The sequence below is a fragment of the Cyphellophora europaea genome (assembly GCF_000365145.1).
Source record: "Cyphellophora europaea CBS 101466 unplaced genomic scaffold supercont1.2, whole genome shotgun sequence".
Taxonomy (NCBI): domain Eukaryota; kingdom Fungi; phylum Ascomycota; class Eurotiomycetes; order Chaetothyriales; family Cyphellophoraceae; genus Cyphellophora; species Cyphellophora europaea.
In genome coordinates this window covers 71,022-85,775 of record NW_008481808.1, presented here as the reverse complement: position 1 = coordinate 85,775, position 14,754 = coordinate 71,022, and the positions used below count along the sequence as shown (strand labels likewise).

General features: G+C 54.8%; 7 protein-coding genes across 7 annotated transcripts; 2 read left to right on the top strand and 5 right to left on the bottom strand.

Annotated features, from left to right (window-relative positions):
• Window positions 1-469: 469 nt before the first annotated feature.
• Window positions 470-910, bottom strand: HMPREF1541_01497 (uncharacterized protein; the record flags this gene model as incomplete). Its single annotated transcript, XM_008715857.1, has 1 exon — window positions 470-910. The coding sequence occupies one exon, from the start codon at window positions 908-910 to the stop codon at window positions 470-472; it is 441 nt and encodes a 146-aa protein (XP_008714079.1).
• Window positions 911-1,830: 920 nt separating this feature from the next.
• On the bottom strand, window positions 1,831-3,910 carry HMPREF1541_01496 (uncharacterized protein; the record flags this gene model as incomplete). Its single annotated transcript, XM_008715856.1, has 2 exons — window positions 1,831-2,825; window positions 2,872-3,910. 2 exons carry the CDS (start codon window positions 3,908-3,910, stop codon window positions 1,831-1,833), a joined length of 2,034 nt encoding a protein of 677 aa, XP_008714078.1.
• A 1,619-nt stretch (window positions 3,911-5,529) lies between these two features.
• HMPREF1541_01495 (uncharacterized protein) lies at window positions 5,530-7,041 on the bottom strand (the record flags this gene model as incomplete). The annotated part of the gene is made up of 4 exons (XM_008715855.1): window positions 5,530-6,549; window positions 6,597-6,745; window positions 6,795-6,864; window positions 6,913-7,041. 4 exons carry the CDS (start codon window positions 7,039-7,041, stop codon window positions 5,530-5,532), a joined length of 1,368 nt encoding a protein of 455 aa, XP_008714077.1.
• A 918-nt stretch (window positions 7,042-7,959) lies between these two features.
• Window positions 7,960-9,737, bottom strand: HMPREF1541_01494 (uncharacterized protein; the record flags this gene model as incomplete). Its single annotated transcript, XM_008715854.1, has 3 exons — window positions 7,960-8,142; window positions 8,188-9,596; window positions 9,644-9,737. 3 exons carry the CDS (start codon window positions 9,735-9,737, stop codon window positions 7,960-7,962), a joined length of 1,686 nt encoding a protein of 561 aa, XP_008714076.1.
• Window positions 9,738-10,788: 1,051 nt separating this feature from the next.
• Window positions 10,789-11,657, top strand: HMPREF1541_01493 (uncharacterized protein; the record flags this gene model as incomplete). Its single annotated transcript, XM_008715853.1, has 5 exons — window positions 10,789-10,980; window positions 11,024-11,173; window positions 11,221-11,328; window positions 11,373-11,513; window positions 11,559-11,657. The coding sequence occupies 5 exons, from the start codon at window positions 10,789-10,791 to the stop codon at window positions 11,655-11,657; spliced, it is 690 nt and encodes a 229-aa protein (XP_008714075.1).
• A 97-nt stretch (window positions 11,658-11,754) lies between these two features.
• HMPREF1541_01492 (uncharacterized protein) lies at window positions 11,755-12,936 on the bottom strand (the record flags this gene model as incomplete). The annotated part of the gene is made up of 1 exon (XM_008715852.1): window positions 11,755-12,936. One exon carries the CDS (start codon window positions 12,934-12,936, stop codon window positions 11,755-11,757), a length of 1,182 nt encoding a protein of 393 aa, XP_008714074.1.
• A 375-nt stretch (window positions 12,937-13,311) lies between these two features.
• On the top strand, window positions 13,312-14,560 carry HMPREF1541_01491 (uncharacterized protein; the record flags this gene model as incomplete). The annotated part of the gene is made up of 2 exons (XM_008715851.1): window positions 13,312-13,441; window positions 13,494-14,560. The coding sequence occupies 2 exons, from the start codon at window positions 13,312-13,314 to the stop codon at window positions 14,558-14,560; spliced, it is 1,197 nt and encodes a 398-aa protein (XP_008714073.1).
• Between the last annotated feature and the right edge of the window lie 194 nt (window positions 14,561-14,754).

Genomic DNA, 14,754 nt, shown 5'->3' with positions numbered 1-14,754 from the left:
GGCTAGATACCTGAAGCCGCCCAGTGGGTGGCTTGACGGATCGGAGGGATAGATTGTTGCCAGTGGGTACGGAGGAATACAGCTCTATTCTGCAGTTTAAGGGCTTGACACTCGCCATGAGTCGTAATACACCTGTCAAAAATTAAAGTCGGTCTCTAATAGGAGGAGGGCGTTCACGAAAGCAAGTCCGCTTAGCAGTACAACTTGCTGTTCATCAGCTGCGTAGACTTTTGGTAGATTTGACTAAGACCATAATCTCCTTCCGGTACTATTGTCTTCCCCCGAACTGGCCAGGCAGTACCCAGCACGACCACAACTCATCATAAACTGACATATGACAAACGACAACAAACATCTCTGTCCCTCGAAAATGAAGAAAGACCTCTCCCATAAGCTCGAGCATCCAATACGCCATCCCAAGTCTCTCACTCAAAGCAACTCCTCGAACTCACACATCAGTCGCACCCCCTCACGAGTCCCCAAACGTCCTCAACGTCGCATTAACCAAATCATCAGGCCCCTCGCAGAACATGACGCGCATCCCCCCATCCTCACCCCCTTGACTTCCTTCAACCCGTCGCCTCACCACCTCCCCTACCACCACCCCCACCACCCTCTCAAACACAGGCGTATACTCCTTACTCCCCCTAAGACACCACCCAATCAACACCCCATCCCACTTAGTGCCCTGAAGCGCGCGCTTCAACGCCGGAACCCCCCGCTCCGGGTCCGGCTCGTCGGTGGGGTCGAGGTCGAAGTGGCGGGGTTCGAAGCGGGCGCGCTGGTCCGGTGTGGCGGCCTTGGACCAGTTGCGCTCGAGGGTTGGGAGGACGGAGGTGCCGTGGAGGTGCTGGGCGAGGGAGATGGTTAGGGTGGTGGTGAGTTTGGGGGTGGGGGGTTGGTCGGGCATTGTTGTCACTTTGTGTGAGGGATGGGGGATGGGGAGGTGGAGGCGGCTTTTTGGTAATAGTTGTTCCAAGTGTTTGTTTTGAGTGAGTTGATTGTCTCTGAAGGTGAGGCTTTGTGATAGATGAAATTGAGTCTCTAATCACCTCCTGCTGAAGTCGAGAGCTTGCTGTGGGACGCCTGGTCTGAGGGGTATATACTTCGTCTGGTGCCAAGACCCGTACCGTGTTGTACGAAGCCTCGGCCCTTGGACGCCGAGGTACGATGTCCGCATTTGTTAGGGCCCGCTGTGGTGGGCTGGCATCAGGTGGTTGAAAACGGATGGTATTCCTGATCGGGGCACTATGACAACCATCGAGTGCATAGCAAGTTACTCCTAAATATCGTTCCCGGTGGATTCATACAGTAGATGAAAGTAGACTTTACGTGGGCCGTTATGCTGAGCTCGATGCAGCGCCAAGATATGCCAGCTGCAGCGTCTACTATTTGACAGGCCTTGTCCCAAGGAGTGACAAATAAGCAATCACTCACAGATTTTGTAAGTCGCAAACAAGACAGCTTGAAATGGTCAACTATTACGCAGATGGTTCCAAATCAGAGTTTGTGGAATTGTGCGTTACTGAAGCAGTTAATCGAATTCGATACCCATTGTTATCCCCTGCCTTAAACCTGGCCGTGGTGTCACCCGACTAGGCAACCCGATATCCCTTGCTGAAGTCCTTGGCAAGAAGCAACTCATACAAGAAGCTTTCAAGCAACAGTCCGTACCAGTCGTGGTGAATCCCCTCACCTCTATTCAAAAGCAGATATAGCCCGCAACGCCACGCCAAAAAGAGTGTCATTTCGTCAGGACATCGTGATCTCTGTCTCCATCGCCCTTTTCGGTGAACCATTCCCCCTCCTCTTCTTTAGCCGAAGCAAGTGTCATTGACTGGGCATAAACATGCTTTGCTGTTGCGCCTGCCCTTGATTATTGTACTGAGGCATACCACTGCCACTAACGTAGCCCTCGCTGACATCGTCATCGTAGTACTCGCCACCACTACTGGCGTCGAAGTTGGCTCTACCGATCCCGACATCGCTAAGGTCGCCATCATCCTGTGTACTAGGAACCTGGCTCCAATCGATGTGCTGTAGGGCCGGATATTGCGCAAGCAGAGCGGCTGGTAGAGCGAACCCGCCTGTGCCAGTCGAGGGGTCCATACCAACCATCATCGGCTGCGGTACGGGCTGCAGGTTGTAACTCATCTGCTGTTGCTGTTCCATCATCTGTTTACTACGCCGCTCGAGCGCTTCTTCGTCTAGCAGAGGTTTGATACACACCCTGCCCGCTTCAGATCGGAAATGCCGACCGAGCGCGTCAGCGCGCGCGAAGCGGCGATTGCAGCCCCAGGACTGGCCTGGCTGAGAACGGAGCTCACCGCGGCAAACAAACTTCTTTTCACCGGAGTGAAGTCCTTCGTGACGTTTCCGATCGTGCTGGCGGGCGAAAGCTTTGCCACAAACGGTACATACGAATGGTCGTTCGTCCGTATGAGTGCGCAGATGTGACCGTAGATTGTAGGCCCGAGTGAACTTCTTCGGACACAGGTGACATTGAAACGTGGCGGGGTGCTTCTGGACTCGGCTACTTGAGCCGCTGCCAGGTGTAGCGTTTGGACGGTTGGGGTCGGCCAGGTCAAGGATATAGTCACGGGAGTTGATAGAAGAGGTGCTAGCTCTCCGGTTCTTATCAATGCGGCCAGAAGCGGTGGGGCCTGGTGATGATTCTCTCGAAACCGAGGGACCAGGCGAGTAGGACCGAACAGAGAGCGATGAGTCGTTGGAGGTGAGGTGTGGTGGTGATTTGCCAGGTGACACAGATCGCGAAATTGGACGTACGAGGCCAGTCAAATCAGACTTGCTTCGATTTCGGCCGCCTGGACAGATTAGTAAACAATTTTGAGTGTACGACTTGGGACTTACGGTTACTGCCACTTGGCGGGCTGAGTGCGCCTTCGAGCTGTTCGCCTTGAGGGCCAAAGCTGGCTTGTCGGGATACTGGCGCAGGCTCGATATTGATAGTTGGGGGAGCAAACTGGTCGGCCTGGCCGATGTCACCGAGTGAGGCATGGCGCATATGGCCACTATCAGGCTGCGTAGTGTACACTTCCGGGCCTGTCATCCCCATGCCCGGATTGAGCAAGTCTTGGCCCATCTGTAATTGCTGGCTCTCCATCTGGGGCATCAAGCGAGGCGAACGGTAGGGCTCATTGATACTAAAGCTGTCCATACCATATGTATTGCCTGAGTCCTGTTGAGGAGCCATGAAGGGCGAGTGGCTTGGTTCGCCAAGAGCGTCATGCAGCTCAGCATGAGCCAGATACGGCGAATGGGAGGCAGATGAGAGGCCATCAGAAACATCCGAAGGGTTACGGCGGTGATTCTGAAAGGCGGCCGCAGAATAGAGATCGCCGTACGCACTTGAGGGATCGAGTGAGGTATGCCGCGAGTGCTGCGGCGTGTAGTACTGGCCGTTGGTGGAGCCGGGGGAGCCAGCAGCCTGAGCGCCCGGCGAGGAGTGGCCTTCGGGAGAAAGTAGACCAGGCGAAGTGTTGTCCTGGGGCGTGGAGACTTTGCTCAGGTCGGCCGGATTTACATTGCTCTGGTGATTCAGGGTGTAGTTCGGGTCAAGGGTAAATGCCTGCTGCTGCCATTCGGTGGACAGGTCTGGATTGTTGTACATGTATTCGGTCGCAAACTGCGGGTTCAGGCTGCCGCCGTACTGATTGTCCTGGAACGCAGATTGGTTGAAGGTGGTAGAATTGTAGAGGTTCTGTTGCTGCTGCTCGAAGCTCGGATTGGAGAATTGGTTGTTGGTATTGGTGAACTTCCCACTTGTCAATGCCTGGTGTATGGAGGGGTCTACACCAGAGATGTTATCTTGTTGGTATGGCTGGGGCGAATGTCCGCGGCTGAGGTTCTGACCTGCAGCCGAGGGGGACCTGCCACGAGGCTGATCCATCTTCTTTTAAGCAGCGACTGCCCTGCCGATTGCAACGAGGAGTGGACCAGATAGGTCGAGGGCCGGTTCGCAAGGATTCGTCACTGATCGCGGAAAGGAACAGATGGGTCGGCGGTGTGGTGGGTTAGATTGGGTTGGTCGGTCAGCCCCAGTGGCGCAGTGGGGATCTTGAGTAGGCTGCAACTTTCGAGACGCCAAATATATAGTGCGCTTGTCGTCTGTGACAAAAGGTGATGTTCGTCTGTATGCTCGTGGTGGCAAAATTCTGTTTGCGATGGCTGATGTCGTGACAAGCAGTGGCGAGGGAGTGAGCTGACAAGCGCGGATACGCAGAAGAGCACCAGGAACACGCCTGTCAGTGGTTGTGGTGGGTTGACGTCGTTTGAGGTCGAGGCGCGGGGTGATGCAATGGCGGATAAACCGAGCGCGGCTCTTGTCGCAACAAGCACGACGTTGCAAGCGAATATCCGGCGAGGTATGGTATGAATAAACGTAAGCTCTGCAGAAACAGCGTCGGCACGAAGCAGTGGTGAACAGAGATGAAGCAGCGCAGGGTCGCACAGCGGAGCGGCAGGCGGGCACCAGCAAAGAGGGCGCCCGGAGAGGCACCAGACGGGCACCCACGAGCTGCCCTGCACCCTACCACAGGAGGACTAGCAGCGCAGACTCCACCTACTGTACTCAGCTCCGACCACCCAATGACGAGCTCCCATGCCTCGACTCGCACTGTCCACCTCGGCGCCTGCATCTCACAGCACATCAGCTTCAACTTGCCCTTACCGCTGCCAGGCCATGGTGGAAGGCCCGAACGCGTGTCCAGAAGTCCCAAGTCACCGCCACGTAATCCGTATCTCGTGCCTGAACATCGCTTGACCTGGTTCGATTGTTCCTGACGCACGAGGCAGACTGTGGGCTTGGTATGGAGCAGCGGTAGCTGAATCAGGCATCAGTCGTGGCTGTGCCAACTCAAAACGGGGCTGTGTTGAGCAGAAACATTCCCATCAGGCAGCAAACGTTCGAGCTCGAGAACAGGGAGATTGCAGATCCATCTTGTATACCAAAGTCCCAGCGAGTATTTTGGCAAACCTCTTCGAATTGCTTTTTTTGGTATTCATCTTCTGTAGTGCTGCGCTATCAGCCTGATCCATTACCCTCGCTCACCACTCGACATAGCCCAAGACATGGGCCATTCCCACGCGTTTTCTATACCGACGGGCATCTTTTGTGTGTCGAATGATTTTCTTCCTCTCTCCCTATGGTCCAAATTCAAACCCATTAATGCCAGACAAGGACAGCCTTGCGTCAACCCCTTGCCTGCCTTTTCTTGGCCTTTGTTAGCCCACGACTGCTGATGCCCACATATTCCCACATCGACAAACGCCTTGCTCGCCAATCCCTGCTGCAAGAAATGCTGAATGCTCAAAGTATAAGTAAGCCAGGAAACACCAATCCCCGCTGGATCTCGTACATGTACAGACGAAATATTGCTCTAAAGCCAGTGATCGTAACTCGTGGGAGTGTAACAGTGTTGTGCGTCATGTCATGCCAACGCCCCATCGCAAGCGTGCTGAGGTCGCGATAATAGATGTCCGGCGTCGTATCCGTCGATGTGACCCGAATCATGAGCCACAGCAGAGCGTCTTCATCAGCTTGCTCATGAATCCAGGCTGCTGTTCCTGTTGCTGAGGCCGTTGGCTGCTCTGTAATGCTCCAGCCGCCGGACTTGGCCGTTGAGTGGTGAGGTTGGCGTTACTGTTTTGGAACTGTGCCTGCGTGCTCGTTGGCGGTGTATCCATCTGTCCAGCAAGTCCGCTACTTCGTTTGGGAAGATTGTTTCCAGCGCTTGTACGGTCGCGCGGATTCCCCCGAACTGCGGCTCCGGGCTTTGCTGGCGAGCCCGGCGTCGGGGGTTGTGCCGCGTTTAAACGGTCCTGTGGGATCGGTCCGCGGTCTCTTGAGCCTCGCCCGTCCCCCCGAACGCCAGCCGCACCGTGTAGAGCCCGTGCCGATGCATCCTGGGGCGCATTGGCATTGTGAAGCTGGTGAGCCGATGGATGCGACTTTACCGCCTCCCAGCCACGACCACCGTTGAGCTTCATCCAGTCATACTCGCCATCCTCAACCTCGCCTGTATTCTTCAAAGCCTGGGTGAAGAGGTCGCGAAGGAAGTCGTAGTCGGGAGTGTCCTCGAAACCCAGGTTCCGAACGTAGCTGAGATACTTGTTGAATTCCTCGGGAAAGCTCTCGCAAAGGTCTTTAATGGCGGTTGTCTGCTTCTTCTCGCCAATCTTCTCATACTTCTGCTTGTTGGTCGCAGCTTTCAGACCCTGCCATGGTAGCCCACCTCGGAGGAAATACATAAAGACGTGGCCAAGAGCCTCGAGGTCATCGCGGCGAGACTGTTCGCGCCCCAGGTGAGTGTTGATACTCATGTATCTGGCGGTGCCAGACAAGGACTTCCGTTCACGATAAGGAATATGCTGTTTCGTCTTGGGGTCGCGGTACTGCTTGGCCATGCCAAAATCAACAACGTGAATAACATTGGCAGCTTTGGAGTTGGGACGACCGATGAGAAAGTTATCGGGTTTGATATCCCGGTAGATGAGATTCTTTTCATGGATGGTTTGAACGCGAGAGAGCTATCAATGGTTAGATACTTAGTTTCGATGGTATAGAATGCACTGACCATCTGCTTGGCCACCATGACCACAGTCTTTATTGAGAAGCGTCTGTTGCAATGATCGAAGAGGTCTTCCAAGCTGGGACCCAGCAGGTCGATGACGAGGATGTTGTGGAGGCCTTCCTGGCCGAAATAATAGACGTTAGGAATACCGGCTGGGATCCTGTTAGTCCGGACTCTTGGTCTACAAACGGCTTGACTCACGACAGCCGACCAATATCTTGTATGTTCGGTATTCATCTCGTAGTTGGGGGGCGTCACTTTTCCGTGGTTCCTAATCATCGATGAGATACTGACATGTAGACAAGAGAGGTCTACGCACAAACTTGATGGCAACTTGTTGATTATTGAGAAGGTTGGTGCCCTCAAAAATGACACCGAAGGAACCCTCGCCGATCTTCTTGCCAACGCGATAATGCACGCCGACAACATTGGACGATGATGAGGCCATGATGGGAATTGGTCAGCAACGTGATTGCAATTGAGATGATCTTTCTGAGCAATGAAGTGGAGGCAAACGAGGGGTGTCGTTCGGAGGAGGTTGCAGTCAAGGTTCGGCGCAGGTTCGGCGGCAAGTTGCAGCTACACCAAGTCAGCGACAGCCTTTGAGCACGGAGCCAACAATAGCTGGACTCCTGAACATACCTGAGAACAATGACCACAGATTCTACACTTCTTCCAGACCGGGATGCGCCCTGGTTGCTCTACAAGCCAAGGCAGGTTATGGGGTGCTGTTACTAGACTCCCTCGCCAAGGGTGAAGAGGACTTCTCCCGCCAAACAACGACCACACGCGTTAGTACATGCAGTTCGGGAGCGGGCAATGGGGCTCGACGGAGAGAGTGAGGATGGCTGCAAGACCAGAAGGTGAGTGAGAACTGGGACGCAGCCCAAGTAAAGATGAAGCAGCTCTCGAGTCGGTGTGGAATGGAGCGGAACGGAGTACGAGAAAAGAGAGGTGGTGCTCTGATCGCGGGTGCTGGAGAAGTTTGGAGCCTGCCAGAGTGAGCCCTGAGCCTAAACCAGAACCTGAGGCGCTTGCAGAGCCTAAGGGGCGCCTGCCAAGCCGCCCAGCCCGAAGCGGCCTTTGCTTCCGATGCTCATTTCGGAATGGCCAATCGGCGCCCAAAACCCCCCTGGGTGGGCTTCCAACGTCAAAAACAACGCTGGCTTACCATCAGTACTTGTAGCAGCTGGTAGGACCCAGCTTTGAAACAAACTCCTTGCATCGTAGCGGTCACAGAGGGAGCAGAGCACTACTGGTCCAAGAAAAGGGAGTATTACCGGAGTGAAGATGTTCTCTCATTGGTGCCACTATGGCTGGCACTGATTGCCTCGTGCTTCACCCACGATGTCTTCTATCGCTGTCTTCACTTCTTGAAGACGCGGCTGATGCTCTTGCGGAGGCTTTTCTCCTCCTTCTCCTTCTTCTTGCGCTCTTCCTCTTCGGCCACCGCCTTCTCCTTCTCCTCCTCAGCCTCATCGCACTCGCGGAGGAACTGCCCGAAGGACAGCACGCTCTCTCGCTTCTGCTGTGCGTAGGCACCGGTTAGCTGTTACTGCTCTGGATATGGTTTGGTAGGAGCAGGAAGTCTCACGTTGGCAGGAGCTTCGGCGAACGCACCGACATCTTGGTGCATGCCGAGGGGGTTGATCTCGTCCTCGGAGCCGTTGTTGGCAGCGAGGCGGGCACGAGTGCGAACGGGCCCGGCAACTTTGTCCTTGGTTGGCGAGTTGGGATATGAGATGTAGCCCTCAGGCAGCGGAACACGGCCCCATTCTGGTGCGTCGTCGTTGGTTGGGACGGGAGCTGGCTTTGGTGGGTCCGGCATAGCGCCGAGGAGCTTGTCGACGTCGGCGGTCTCGCCAGGAGGTGGAATGGCTTGCCATTTAGGAACGACTGGGTTATTCTCGTCGATGTGTTGGTCGGTGAATTGTGCGTTGATGGGAAGCGGGTCTGAGATCTTCTTCTTGAGGTCGTCTTTTCTCTTCTGGTCCTTGCTACGGATGCCCAACTTCTTGGCGGCGTCGCGGATCAAGTCCATATTGGTGGTTTCGGTGAGTAGTCCTCTATCCAAAGCAGAATTGAAAGATCTGGTCAAAGAGCCAACTTGTGAAGAGTGATCGTTGGTGTGAAAGTTCGGAGTGTCAGAAGTTTCAGACAAAGCTGCAGAAGAGCAACTGTGGTCACCGTGGTGAAGGAGAGGCGGGTCCCATTTCTCAGCGCCAGGCTTTGGTGTTGTCTTCAGCAAATTGGTAGGACGGGTGCGCTGATAACGCTGCGTCTGGCCAGTGAGGTTACGGATCTTGTCTCTGCACAAATTCACTGTCTCTGCTTGAATATTCGCCATCTTTGAAGCTTCTGTTGCTTGATCGGTGGTGCTGGAATCCATCATGTCGAACGATCCTCGACGCTGCCCGCCATTGCTTCTGAAGCGGGCTAGCAGTGCATCTCCTATCTTCTGCAATCTTGCTACTGGCTTCAGCTGGAACTTCTCCTCGGCTTCAATTCGCTCCGCGAGGGATCGTGCCTGTGTTGCTGCTGTGCGGTGGTCATCTTCGGCACTCACCCAACCAAGCTTGTTGCTCCAAGTCGACTTGTTGAAGGTCTCCTGAGTGAGCTCACCACAATGTACGCCCTCGACCTCTGCTACCTTGGTGTTGGTGGTGCTGGTAAGCATAGGGGCTGAGATGGTGCTCTTGGCCACTGACGAAGAGCTTTGACCTCTCGGAAGGCCAAATCGCTCAGAGAGGCTACGAGGGTATGCTGTCTGAGCTTTGTTGAAAGTGAGCCATGACAAGGGTCGGTGTTTACGCTTGGTGGTTGACTCGTCTGCCCGAGGTGATGGCTTCTCAACAGCAAGAGCGTCAGAGGAAGTGAACGGTGAAGATGAGGAAACGGTGCCGATGCCAGCATGCTGAGCGGTAGCAGGAGGCTGATTGTTGGGATCACAGTATGAGAGGCTTGAAGGAGAACGACCAAAGGCCTCTGGCTCCGGGGATGTGACTGACATGGTGAGTGATGATGTTTGGATCAGCGTCAGCCAGACTTACCTTGACGAGCACCTGTCCGACTCCATGACCGGATGGTGTCACTTGACAAGATTGAGAAAGAGCCACGACTCTTACGGCGACTATGAGAAGCCATTGTGATGAGAACAGAAGGGTGGGTGGAGGAAGTGAAGTCTGCTGAGATGTGTGGGGCAGAAGTTGACGAAGGGCAGGCCAACAGCCTGATGAGCACACAGCAGCCGGTAACGGGGATGGCTCGTTGGTGAACGATGCGCTACTGCGCGTGGACTCAATGAAGCACAGGATGATGAAGAGGATGGACCGACGACAGCGGACGATGCAGAACTGTGCGGGCTTTGCGAGCAACGAAGGCACCTGCAGGCTGCTGGGAGGGTGCACTTCACTTACTTATTTCCCCGTCTGAAGGAGGAACGATCGCAGCTTCGATCCCACAACCTCCAGACCCTCCCTTCCGACACGCTCTGCGGTTTCTATTGTTGCTCTATAACGGCCTACATTCCTTATTGAGCAGCATACTGTACCATTGGTGTCCTGGAGGTCTCGACGCCATAGGCCAGTCTGCCCTTCTCAGGGCGACCCGAGCCAGCCTCGCACCCAGAAACAGCGTCTAGTAGATACTCACTGCACGGAAGGCTGAGCCCCAGTATCAGGCTTCGCGCTGCTGGGGCACCGATATCATGTCCAACTTTTGACTTCATGATTTGGGAAGTATGGACCGGAAGAAGGTACATGTTAGAGCTCGTAAACACGTCGACGAGACTTTGGCCAGCATGGCGTTGGCTCTGCGCCAGAGCATGGTCCCACGGGGTCATTCTTCCGGAGAAAGGAGGACTCGGGCACGTCTGAACAAGGTCATGTCCTTTGGACTCGAGGCCTGGCGTTGAACATCTGACAGCATGTTAATAAGGCCTACTGTCCCACATTCGGGCTCTTGGAGTTTTCCGTGCTCACCCCATGTTCGCTGATTAGCCGCGGCAAGTAGATGCCAAATTGTGGGGGATATCCCGCTAGGCCCTAATTGATGTACCGGCTACTGAAGAATATAAATGACACAAGCCGCCATCCACCATATTACTGCGAATTGAAACTAGAAGTTACATTGTCGCCACCTCCTCCGCGTAAATTGACGGACTCTTTTCTTGTGAATACTAGCTGCTTATCTCGCCATGCCGTATTCGTTGGAAGGCCGCAATGTCCTGGTGACAGGCGGCAGCAGGGGCCTGGGTGCGCTGATTTGCGAGAAATTCGCAGGTGAAGGGGCTCATGTCATGGTCAACTACGTGTCGTCTGAGGACCGAGCTAAGGACGTCGTCCAAAAGTGTGAGGGTCTTGGTGTCAGGGCCTTCGCTGTCAAGGGCGTACGAAAACAACCTGCCAACTCGCTCCAACTGACACGGACAGGACGCGGGAAATGCAGAAGACAATGCTCGAATCGTCAAAGAGACAGTAGAGAAGCTAGGTGGTCTTGACATCGTCGTTGCCAATGCAGGCTGGACAAGATTCTCCGACTTCAAAGATCTAAACGCTCTATCTCACGAGGAGTGGAACAAGGTCCGCCTTCGTCGCCGCATATACCCATGTATGACTAACCAAGCCAGTGCTGGGCATGCAATGTCATGTGCCATCTCCAGCTCATGCAAGCCGCCGGCCCGATCTTCAATGCTAATCCCGAAGGAGGCGTCTACCTCATCTCTTCTTCCATCGCTGTGAGCCGGGTACCAATTCTTGCTGACCTCGCTGACAAGCCCAGGGCCGGACCCAGGGCGGAAGCAGCATGGCCTACTCTGTGACCAAAGCTGCCGGCCTTCATCTGATGAAATGTATAGCCTCGACTCAAGGACCCAAGACGCGCATCAACGCAATTCTGCCCGGACTTCTGTTAACTGAATGGGTATGGTCATCAAATCCTGTAGGACTGATTGGCTCACTCGTCTAGGGCTTGCAATACAGCGAGGAAAGAATCAAGGCAATTAAGGAAGCTGCTCCACTCAAGCACGAGGTGAGCCGCATTGCCAAGCATGTATTCACTTGCTGACACATGGCAGACCTTCCTCGATGACTGCGCCGATGCATATATCTCGGCGGCCAAGAATACCTCGATGACTGGCCAGCAGATTACAGTTGATGCTGGTCTAGCCATCTGAAGGTTTCTCTTCGGTGGATAGAGGTGCGTAGAACCAGGACGCAAGATAAGCGTGGAAGCCTGGAGCCTGTCGGAACGGCATCATCAAATTCGCCGAGCGTGCAGCAGCGTAAGCATTCATAGGAGGGTGGCCTTCGACAGTCATCTTCCTAATAGAAAGTGTTTTCCCATCAACAGTGTTAACCAGGATCGAGCCGCCGTCAAGGACCTCGCCATCGTGAGTCCGGATGGCGAAAGGCTGACCTATCGGCTGCCATTTGCAGATGGCGTGTATTTCGGCGTCGTCCTGCGAAAGCTCACTGATTTCGGGACCTAGAATGAGTCGAACTGGAGCCATGTTTCTGTTTCGCGCAAATGCATATAGCTTCATTAAAGCATCCCTTCTGCGGAGAATGTCATCGGCTGATAAAGTGTTGAAGTCGACTCGTCGATGTTCCGAGGCGATCTTGGGTGCCAATGCAACCTCGTCGAAGTTTCGAGGCGGTAAAGGTTTGTAAGGTGGCATATACAGACGATTTCTTACTGCGTTGACCAACATGTCGGCACCAAAGCCGGCGAGGGTGTCGTTGAGACCGCCCCATTTGTGATTGACAGGAATGCCAGGAGCGGGAGTCTGGTCCAGAATAACACCTTCATCAAACTTGGTGGGATGTAGACTCTGAATCGTGACGCCAGTATGCTTTCGCCCTAGCATAATTGCCCAATGCACGGGGGCAGCTCCTCGTAGATCGGGAAGAAGTGAAGGGTGGACATTGATGCCGCCATATGTGCTAGCACTCAAGATCCGTTCTGGTACGAGCAGGCCAAAAGAGACCGCAATAATGAGATCGGTGGGTGGAGGACTCCAGCCCTTGAAGGTGTCGATTTGATACAACTGCAGGCCAAGCTTGAGCGCTTCGCCTTTCACCGGAGGAGAAGTAATTTGCTTCAGACCGCGACCTGTCCGCTTGTCTGTTCTCGTGACAACAGTGATGTTGCCGATGTTGCTGTCCGGCAATTGGGAATCATGATGCAAAGCTTCCAGATGCCTTACGCTGAAGCGATCGGCGCCGCAGAACAACACCCGGAGCTTCTCATCACTCCACAGTCGCGAAGAGCTATGGAAGAGTCGTGTTGGTCTGTAGTATGTTGCTCGAGATGCCCGCAGATGTGATGATGCTATGCGGAACATCAGGCATGATAGAATGGGCGATAGACGATGATGAGAAGCTGATACCGTGGCCAGGTAGGACGGAGCTGTGACGGGTTCATTCCATCTTCACTGCGAGACTCGGATGCCTTTTTCCTTGGCACCGTCTGAGACAATGCTCCACCTTTTGCTGCCTGCCAGCCTGAAGCGCAACTTGGATACGGGCCTCGGCTTGCACTCAACGGCCGTCAATGCTTATATGAGTTTTTTGACTACTGACCTGCATTCTGCACGTCGTTCTCGAAGTCTAGCTCTTACTCTAGTACAGTCGACACGAGCCGGCCGACTACTCCTCCCCCATCGCGTGAACTGTGAACAGTCGCGTCGCCGCAATCTCCCCGCATCACCTAGGCTGTCATGGCGACTGAGCCTGACAAGGCCACGGCCTTCGAGGGAGCAGAGAAAGGCAAGGCTACAGCTTCTACACAGCCTCCAGTCTCTCAGCACGCCGAAGATGTTGATGACCCCGACTTTGACGACTTGGACGGTTTGTAGCCCATCATCTGTTTTTGTGACGCACATACTGATGCATGTGACAGACGTCCTCGACCAGTTCTCTGCCAATGCCCCTTCCTCTGTCCAGACACAAACACAAAAACAGACCCAAGCCGAGCCCTCGTCCAAACCATTCGCCTCTGGCCCAGGCCGACCCCCCTCCTCCAGTACCACCGCCGCTGCTGCCACTGAGATGCCTGCCGTTCCTGACGGCCCACGTCCTGGCGAATCCGAAGATGATTTTATCAAGCGCCTCACCGCCGAACTCTCCACCGCCATGTCCTCCATGTCTGCTGCCGCGCCAGATGATGCCACAAAAGCCACGCCCGAAGAGCTGGCGAAGATGGGCAAGGAACTCGAAGAGTTCACCCTCGCCATGGAGAAGGAAGGTATCCAGCCCGAGGACCTGCTGAAGGCCATTCTCGGCGAGGAAGAAGGCACAAAGCTCGCCGCTGCGGCCCATGAAGACGCAGAGAAGAGTCCGTCGCCCTCAGCGTCAAAGTCGCGCACCACCAGCCCAGAAGCCAGCAAGACCAAGTCCACATCCCCAAAGCCTAAAGCCGACCCAGCCTCTTTCGAGGACACTATCCGCCGCACAATGGAGCGCATGGAAACATCCTCCGCGGCCGCAACGTCCGCGACCCAAACCTCCACCACCAAGAGCGAGGAAGACATGCTCGCCGATCTCCTCAAGTCACTTTCCGCCGGTGGCGGTGGCGACGGCGACCCCTCCAACCCCGACGACCTCTCCGCCATGTTCCTCAACATGATGCAGCAGCTCACGCACAAGGACATGCTCTACGAGCCCATGAAGGAACTAGATCAAAAATTCCCCAGCTGGCTGGACCAGAATCGCGCGAAACTCAAGGCCGAGGACCGCGCGCGCTACGAGAAGCAGCAAATCGTGGTCAAGGAAATCGTCAGCAAATTCGAGGAGCGCGGCTATAGTGACGAGGACGCGGCGTGCAAGGAGTACATCTGGGAGCGCATGCAGAAGATGCAGGAGCAGGGCGCGCCACCTGAGGAGCTGATCTCAAGTCCGTTCCCTGGAGCTGGGGGGCTGCCGGGTCTGGGAGCTGGTGGGCCTGATGAAGGATGTCCGACGCAGTGAGGAGGTCATGCATGTGAAAGGGATCTGAGCGATGATATAAACGACATTTGACGAGCTCTAGGATATGACCGTCGATGGTTGAGCAGCTCTGGCGGCATTGGACGGCGTTGAGTCCGCTGGATTAAAGAGGCACACATAGCTTGAGCATTGAAACGAGGCATGAGGCAGCCGGACGCGAGTTACAGTGGAAGAAA